General features: G+C 35.1%; 1 protein-coding gene across 1 annotated transcript; it reads right to left on the bottom strand.

Moving 5' to 3' along the window:
* Positions 1 to 275: 275 nt before the first annotated feature.
* Positions 276 to 3621, bottom strand: LOC141674102 (uncharacterized). Its single transcript, XM_074480826.1, has 2 exons — positions 1175 to 3621; positions 276 to 1029 (listed from the first exon to the last, which is right to left on the bottom strand). The coding sequence occupies exons 1-2, from the start codon at positions 3619 to 3621 to the stop codon at positions 276 to 278; spliced, it is 3201 nt and encodes a 1066-aa protein (XP_074336927.1).
* Positions 3622 to 9950: the final 6329 nt, after the last annotated feature.

Here is a 9950-nt window from a genome sequence, read left to right as displayed (position 1 = left end):
CATAACCTGAAAATAACATGAACATGAATATTAATTAGTCCCCACATTATACAGATATAATCAATTACTATCAAGTAATGAGTGAAATATAAAAATTAAATAACAAACAATCAGGAATAAGTTACAACAAACAACAAGTAGCAAATAACAAGTGAACTGATCATCAAATTTTACAAGCAATCAGGAATAAGTTACAAGTAGTGGTACAAAGTTTTTCATAATTAAAAGCAACAGATGAGCATAAAAAAAAGAAATAAAGAAGTCAGCATGTCCATTCATTCATCATGGTCATCATCATGATCTTCTTCCTCTTCACCGGATGACACATTTTCATTCGGGATGTCATCCCTATGCCAAGTCACATCATCAGTTTGTTTCTGAAATGGGTATTCAAGTTCAGTATCATGCATGGTAGGTCCGCAAAGATCTTCAAGCATATCATCAGTTTCCTCGTCTATTCCATTGTGCTCTTTCGGTAGTTTCTTAACAACAAACCACAAGTTCTTTTCGGTACAATCTTGAATATAGAATACCTGTTGTACTTGTGTAGCTAGTACAAATGGATCATCCTTTTGACATAATTTACTGAAATTGACACGTGTGAGCCCAAAGCAGTCCTTATCCTTTTGATACCAAATGCACCTAAACAAAACAACCGTAAATGCACCCCAATAATCTACTTCAATAATCTCTTCAATTGCTCCGTAGTAAATAACATCCCCAACTGTTGGATTTTGATCCTTCGAACTCGCAAAACTGGTGGTTAGAGTTGTCAAGATGACACCGCTATTTTGTGTAGTACAGTTGGTATCCCTTTTCCTGGTGTGAAATCTGAATCCATTTATGACATATCCACTAAATTTTTTCGCTGCTCGTTGAGGCCCCCTTGCCAAATTTGATAATTCCAATGTATTTTCAGTTCTTTTCTCAACCTTAGCCTTTAACCAGTTATGAAATTCTAGAGTATGTGTTCTTTCTTTTTTGTATTTCTTTGTCTTTGCTTCATTATCATATAAAATACGATGTTCCCTACAATTTGTACACCAAAATGAAATTAAAATTACCATCTATATTCCTAGTTTAAACTACTATATTAACTTGAACATATAAAGGGAATAAGAACGTACTCGATAACTTCTCAATCTTGACATTTCCACTGTTGAATAGTATGTACCGATGAGCATTTATCCAAACATGTTCCGCCAAGTAGACAGACTTTCCATCTTTGTTTCTCCTCGAACCAATGGGGTATCCAACATTTATGTTCTTCTCAATCTCTATTTTTCTACTATTAGTTAGAAATCTGGAACAAAATGTCACGCATTCTTCTGCCAGGTACCCTTCTGCTATAGACCCTTCTGGTTTACTTCTATTTCGGACATATGACTTCAATTTACCTAGATATCTCTCAATACCAAACATCCATCTTAGATGCACTGGTCCCCCAAATTCCACTTCCTTACATAAGTGGACTGGAAGGTGAACCATGATGTCAAAAAATGCAGGCGGGAAGTTAATTTCTAATTGGCAGAGTATTTCAATAACTTCCTCCTGTAACTTATGAACTTCTTTCAGCTCCAACACTTTTCCGCATATCCCCCGGAAAAATGCACCTAATCTGACTAAAGGTATTGCGACCTCTGGTTTTAAGTTCTTTACAGCAGCAAATTGTAGTAGATACTGGAGTATAAAGTGCGCATCATGACTTTTATACCCGAATATCTTTCGTTCAGCTACATTTACACATCGACTGATATTAGATACAGTTCTGTGGGGCAACTTAGCGTCCATGAATAATGTACAAAAGCTTTCTTTTTCTTTTTTCGTCATGTCAAAAGTTGCTGCCCTGATTTCATAGCGATTGCTATCTCCAATTTTAATGGGATGAAGAACCTTTCGAATACCCATTTCCTGCAAATCTTTTCGGGCACTGATATGGTCTTTCGTCTTGCCACCCATATTTAACAAAGTCCCTATTATTTTATCACATATATTTTTTTCTATATGCATGACATCTAGATTATGTCTAATTAAATTATCTCTCCAATATGGTAATTGAAAGAATATAGACTTCTTTTTAAATGGACAATCTGCACCCCTTTTCCTCTTCTTTGCATCTCGTTTCCCAAAATAATTTTCATATCCATGCAATAATTCTTCAATATCCTTTCCAGATAATGGAGGGGGGCAAACATCAGTTTCAACCTTACCATTAAATCTTCTAGTATCAAACCTATGCTTGTGGTCAGGAGGTAGAAATTTTTTGTGGTTCATATAGCAGACTTTACGGCTATGCTTCAAATACAATGAAGAAGTACAGTAATGGCAATTCGGACAACCTAACTTACCCTTCGTGCTCCAACCGGATAAAATGGCATACCCTGGAAAATCACTAATGGTCCAGAGAAGACTCGAACGTAACATGAATGTTTCATCAGCATAGGCATCGTAGGTTTGTAAACCTACTTCCCATAATTCTTTCAACTCAGCGATGAGTGGCTGCATATATACATCTATATCATTACCAGGGTACACGGGTCTAGGGACTAGTGTCGAAAGAATTAAGTTTTCAGGTTTCATAATCAACCAAGGAGGAAGATTATAATTCACTAGAATAATTGGCCAAGTACTGTGACTTATATTCATCGATCGATAAGGATTAATCCCATTTGCCGCTAAACCTAACCTGATATTTCGAGGGTCCGCTACAAAATTTGGACGATTAGCATCCATCGACTTCCAACCCTCTGCATCGGCCGGATGTCGTAGCTTTCCATCTTTTGTTCTTTCTAGTGCATGCCATGTCATGAGTTTAGAGTAGTCTTTACACATGAATAAGCGTTGGAGCCTTGGTTTCAACGGGAAATATCGTAAGACTTTTGCAGGAACTTTCGATTTTTTTTCTTCTAAGTCAGGAGAAACAGGTGCATCAGTCCTATTTTTTGGGAGTTTCCAACTTGAAACCCCACTAATTTTGTACTTTGTTAAGTTTAAATTTTCCCCCCAATACATCATGCAATCATTGGGACAAGCGTGTATTTTCTGATAATCAAGACCTAATTTTCTAATCATATTTTTGGCCACCTTAAAAGAAGAAGGCAGATTAACATCAGGAAATGCCTCCTTTATCAACTTCAGAATACCGCTAAAGGCACCCTCAGTAAAACCATGAGTGCACTTTAATAAGTAAAGTTTCACTACAAATCCTAAAAGAGTAAATTGTTCACACCCCGGATACAAAGGTTGTTTCCCTTCCTCAACAAGCTTATAAAACCTTTTTGCTGTGTTATTCATTCCATTCCTAACTCTACTTTCATCACGAATCATTTTATCAAAATCTTCACCTAGGCCCATACCACTATCACAATCCATCTCCTGATCAACTTTTTTAAACTTAAGGATTGACATTTCGTATACCCAATTAACAAATGATGGACACAGACCGTTACTAACGAGATGGTCATACACGTCTTCTTCAGAAAACCAGAAACGATTACTATAATCTTTGCAAGGGCATCTTAGTTCAGATCCTGTGGCAAAATTATCGAAAGCATTTTGTATAAAATCTGTCACCCCATTACTATAGGCCTCACTGTACTTTGGAAGTGAAACCCAAGTCATATTGATTGTTCACAAACTTATTTTCTACACAAAGAAAGAAACAAAAGACATACATCATAAATTATATAATCATAATTATAAAATCTCATTTGTAAAATGAGATTTTATGAATACAAGCCTAACCATTCCTAATTAAAATTCATATTGAAAAATCTCATAGTTATAAACTAAATCAAAAAATAAACAAACAAAGTTTTAATCGATGACAACATAGTCAGTACTCATACAATAATCACAAAACAAAATCCCTAATTAAAATTATACACAACCGATTAAACAAAATAACTAAAACAAAAAATAGAACATGCACAATCGATTAAAATGTATTTTGAGGATAAGAAACAAGATTGAACATAGAAAACATAATCAATTAAGATTTGAAAGAAGAACAATCACATGGTATTTTGTAATCAAACTTATAATCGATTTAGGGAAAAAGATTTGAAGCAAGGATCTGTGTTTTACCTTTTTGGAGCTTCAAACTTCTACGAGCTGTGTTTCTCCTCAGATTCTCCTCAGATTCTCCTCTCTTTGAGCTGTGTTTATGAGCTTTGTTTTTCTTCCAGCTGTGTTTACTTTGTCTGAAAATATAATGTCCAGCTGTGTTTACTTTGTTCTTCTACGAGCCTCTTTTGTTTTTCTTTTTTTTTTTTTATTTTATTTTGGGAAGCCCGACAAGTCTTTTAGTAAAATCCCGCCCAGCAATGTTTCAGAAGCCCGCCATTTATTTGGCTAATTTTTTTAATGTACTGCAACGCCTAACAACTCTTGTTACAATAGATAGCTAATTGGTGTAGTGTTGGTTGCTCCCCCATGATCCATATTGTCTCCATCAACATTTTCTGATGCTCCCACTGAAATTATGCTCTCTGAGTTGGATCCTTCATTATTTGAGTTTCCAGAAATATCGGAACAAGAGTTTCCAGAATTATCAAAACTTGACCCATCAGAACTTGAAGAGCCTATTATAGGTTATGATGCTTCTTGAGATGTGGTTAGATCTTCAGTATGCTCCCCCTACACAGGTGCATTTTCCTTAGGCGTAGTCACCACAGTTTCAATAACATCAGAGCTTAATCCATCAGAGTTTGCAGTATCAGGATTTACAGAATCAGAATATAAAACTTCATTTTCGAATCTCAGCTAATCATAATCATTGAAATCTTCAAGTACAGTAATCTTCTTATCATCAAAAGAGACATTGATAGATTCCATGACAACCCTTGTTCTTAAATTGTAGACTCTAGAGGCTTTTGTAGAAAGTGGATATCCAACAACAATTCCTTCATCAGCTTTTAGATCAAATTTGGATAGCTGTACGGGATGAGTCTGAAGAACAAAACAATTGCATCCAAATACATAAAAATACTTCAGATTTGGCTTGTTTTTCTCCACCATCTCATATAGTGTTTTTCCAACCTTGTTGATAAGTGTTGCACTCTGAGTAAAATAAGCAGTCTGCACAGCTTCGGCCCAAAAGTAGGTTGGCAACTTTGCTTCATCAAGCATAGTTCGTGTAGCTTCAATAAGAGTTCTATTCTTTCTTTCAACAACTCCATTTTGCCGTGGAGTTCCAGGAGCAGAAAATTCCTGCTTTATTCCATGGTCTTTGCAGAACTCTTCCATGATCAAATTCTTGAACTCAGTGCCATTATCACTTCTTTTGATCTTCACAGAATCTTTGACCAATTTATCCAGTTGCTTGACATGATCAATCAAGATAGATGCAGTTTCACTTTTTGTGTGCAAGAATTACACCCACGTGTATCTGGTGAACTCATCCAGTATGACCATAGCATATTTCTTCTTTGCAATAGATAAGACATTAACTGGACCAAATAGATCAACATGTAGTAGGTGATAAGGCTCAAGAATTGATGATTCAGTCTTGCTCTTGAATGAAGATTTTTTTTGTTTTGCCTTCTCACATGAATCACAAAAGCCATCAGGAGCAAATACTGATTTTGGAAGTCCTCTCACAAGATCTTTCTTGACTAGTTCATTTATATTGTTAAAATTTAAATGAGAGAGTTTCTTGTGCCAATCCCAGCTTTCTTCAATTGATGCTCTACTTAACAGACAGATTGCAGAACCATCAATACTTGTTGAAAGCTTGGCTTCATAAATGTTACCATGCATGTATCCTTTCAGAATAACTTTACCTGTAGATTTGCTTACAACTTCACAGTATTCTTCAAAGAAATCCACATGATAACCTCTGTCACAGATTTGACTCACACTCAGCAAATTGTGTTTAAGTCCTGAGACCAGAGCTACTTTTTCAATGATGACATTTCCCAGATTGATATTGCCATATCCCAGAGTTTTTCCAATGTTGCCATCTCCACAAGAAACACCTGGGTTAGCTTTCTCCACAAAGTCTGATAGCAAGGATTTATTTCCAGTTATATGTCCAGAACATCCACTGTCCAGAACTAGGATATTATTCTTGTTGCCCTGCAATTACAAAGACCACTAATGATTAGTTTTAAGGACCCCGACTTGCTTGGATCCTTTGGCCTTTTTAAGTTTGTTAACATTTGCAGCGGATTTAACATCAGAGTTTATGTGAATAGTTTTCTTATCAGAATTTGCAATATCAGACTTTGCATCAAAATTTATACTAGAAGGAATAATGCTAACTTTCTTTATAAAAGGTTTTATTTGATAATAATCATAGTACAAACTATGATATTCCTTACAAGTATAAATGGAATGCCAATATCTACCCCAATGAAAACAAGGATTTTGTGGCTTATATCTAACAGACTGACACTTAACTCCTAATTTTGAAGGTAAGGAGTTTATATTCTTATTCTTCTTGCAAAAAGAAGCGAGATGGTTAGAATTTCCACAGTTATGACATGTTTTTCTAGGAGCATTAGGAAAAGGCTTTTAATTGTTACTTTTGTTCACACCTTCCTTTCCATTCCTATTTTTCCTAGGTGGCTTTACCTTGTTTACATTCTTAACATCTTTCATCTTATGCTTAAGCTGCTTGTTCGTCATTAAGCCTATGTTAACTTCAGTTGGCTTATCCTGTTTAGGTTTGTCAGAAGTTACTTTCTCCTTAACTTCTGATTTCTCAATATCAGACTTTGTAGTTACAAACTTAACAGGATTTACCTTTGGTTTTTGTTTAACAACTATAGGCTCAGTTTCTACAGTTCCCTTACTGTTCTTATCATCTCCATAACCTAAGCCCTCTTTCCAATTTCCACTACTAAGAATATCCTGAGTTGCTTTACCAGAGTTAGTCCAAGTCCTAATAATCTCTCTTTCCTTTTCTAACTCAGTTTTTAGAGATTCATTCATTTTTAACCCTTCATCCCTAATATAAAAGGCATCATCTCTATCTTTCTGAGTTTGATGGAACATGACTAACTCTTTTTCTAAATAATCATTCCTCTTTTTATAAGCAAGATATTCAGAAGTTAATCTTTCATATGTTAAAGTTTGATCTTTGTAACTAATTAACATGGTCTTAAGATATCTTCTCAACTCAATAATATCATCCGTATGAAAGGCATAAGTAGTTTGAGGTACCTTTACGTCAGCAGTATCAGAACTGCTATCAGCATTTGCCATCAAGGTATAGTTTTCCTCATCCTCAGAATCTGAAGCATCTGACCAGCTTTTCTTCTTTGTGACAAGAGCCTTGCCTTTGTCACTTTTCCCTTTTCTGCAATATGGAGATATGTGGCCTTTCTCACCACAGTTGTAGCATTTAACATTTGAGTAATCTCCTCTGTCAGACTTTTCTTCTTTGCCTTCAGATTTTCTGAAACCTTTCTTATTAGAACTTGTACCTTTCCTGGAAAACTTCTTTCCTCTCCTGAATTTCCTGTATGCAATCTTTGTGATTCCTTTTACCATAAGAGCACACAAATTCATCATCTCCTCATCAGGGTCTATCTTAGATATACTTTCAGTTTCTGAGTCATCATCACTATCAGAACTTGATGACTCAGTATCAGACTTTTTGATGAGAGCCTTTCCCTTGCCTTTCTTTGAGGCAGCTTCTTTGGGAATTTCCTCCTTAGCCATAAAAGCAACTGTCCTTGACTTTCTTCCATTCCTCTTGCTTTTTTGTTCCATCTCAAGTTCATGAGTCTTGAGCATCCCATAAATTTCATCAAGAGTTGTTTAAGATTTAAGATTTGAATCTTCAATATCATACTCTTTGTCAACTAGTGACAAATCATTCAAGTGTTTGACAAATCTGTCATATAAATCAGTTAATGACTCATCAGGCTTTGAGTCAAAGTGCTCATACTCTTGAGTAAGTATAGTCTTCATGTTCTTCTTGATTAAATTAGTTCCCTGACACCTTGTTTCCAAAGCATCCCATATCTCTTTTGCAGTCTTGCATTGAATTACCCTGTTTGACATGACATTATCAATGGTACTATGCAGCAAGTGTCTTACCTTTGCATCCTTCACAATCGATGAGATATCTTCAGCAGTGTAATCACTTTTCTCCTTTGGTACAGACTTTGCTGGCTGACCGACAACTTCCATAGAGAGTTTGGTTGGCATATGTGGTCCTTCATAAATCCTGTCGAGATATTATGGATCTGTACCTTCTAGAAATATAGCCATCTTCACTTTCCATATGGAATACTCAGAAGGTTTCAACATGGGAACTCTTATAGTCTCATATCGACTATGGGTTATGGTTTTTGGAGGTTCTTCAGTTTTGGTGGGCTTGGTTGGAGTTTCTTCTTCAGACATGATTGATTTTGGATCTTAAACTGTTTGTGTGTTACTAGATAGCTCTGATACCACTTGTTAGGTCACAACCACTGTAGAAAGGGGGTTGAATACAGTGTTTAGCACAATCAAATCGAATTTAAGAAGTCAAGTAACAGAAAATAGATTTTATTCAACACAATAAACTCTGTTACAATATGGAACTGTCTTCTCTCAGTGATGAACAAATTATCACGACAGCTGCTAGAGTTACAATGAATAATAACTTTGATAATCGTAACACTTATAGTGTAAACTCTATGCCTGTGTTTATGTACTACACATTTACAAGATAATCTTCTAATTGATATGGAATATAATTCTGCTTCCTAAAATATATCAACTAGTTATCTTTTCTTCCAAGTATTCTATTCTTCATAGAATTCCTTCTTCATGCACAATTATTTCTGTCTTAGTCTCGATTATCTTTCCTTTCAATCAGCCGCCTGCCTTATCGAAAAGACATCATAAGTCCTGATATTATCTCCTGATAAATATCTTATGAATCTTAAGTTCAGATAACTTATGTTCTGATATCTTAAGTTCTGTCTTCCGTATAAGTGCTGATTTCCAGTTAAGTACTGATTTGTCCTGTTTAAGTAAGATCTGAAAACTAAACAAAAATCATATTACACATGACATTATCAAATATATTTAACAGTAGAAGAGAATCTTACACGAATCTCTGAATAATTTTTTTGAATGAGTTTTTCGACGATCCAACCGTACAGATGTCAAGATATGTTGATTTTAGGCATATAAATTTTTTTTCAAAAATTTTCGAACTTGCCGTGCATGACTTTATAAAGATAATCTAGTAAAAGACGTACTCCGTAGAACGAGAATCTTGCCCGAATGTGTGAATAATTTTTTTGAACGAGTTTTTCGACGATCTAACCCTACGGATGTCAAGATATGTTGATTTTAGGCATATAAAATTTTTTTTCAAAAATTCTCGAACTTCCCCTGCATGACTTTATAAGGAGAATTTAGTAAAAGACGTACTACGTATAACGAGAATCTTACCCGAATGTCTGAATAATTTTTTTAACGAATTTTTCGACGATCCAATCGTACGGATGTCAAGATATGTTGATTTTAGGCATATAAAAAAGTGTTAAAAAATTCTCGAACTTGTCGTGCATGACTTTATAAGGAGAATCTAGTAAAAGAGGTGCTCCATAGAACAAGAATCTTACCCGAATGTCTGAGTAATTTTTTTGAACGAGTTTTTCGATGATTCATCCGTACGGATGTGAATTTATGTTGATTTTAGACATATAAAAAAATGTTCAAAAATTCTCGAACTTGTCGTGCATTACTTTATAAGGAGAATCTAGTAAAAGACGTTCTCCGTAGAAGAGAATCTTACTCGAATGTCTGAATAATTTTTTTGAACGAGTTTTTCGACGATCCAACCTTACAGATGTCAAGATATGTTGATTTTAGGCATATAAAAAAATGTTCAAAAATTCTCGAACTTGTCGTGCATTACTTTATAAGGAGAATCTAGTAAAAGACGTACTCCGCAGAATGAGAATCTTACCCGAATGTATGAATAATTGTTTTGAATGAGT

This window comes from Apium graveolens, chromosome 7 (genome assembly GCF_009905375.1).
Source record: "Apium graveolens cultivar Ventura chromosome 7, ASM990537v1, whole genome shotgun sequence".
Classification (NCBI taxonomy): Eukaryota; Viridiplantae; Streptophyta; class Magnoliopsida; order Apiales; family Apiaceae; genus Apium; species Apium graveolens.
The sequence above is the reverse complement of the archived record's forward strand: the minus strand, read 5'-3'. Positions and strand labels throughout refer to the sequence as shown.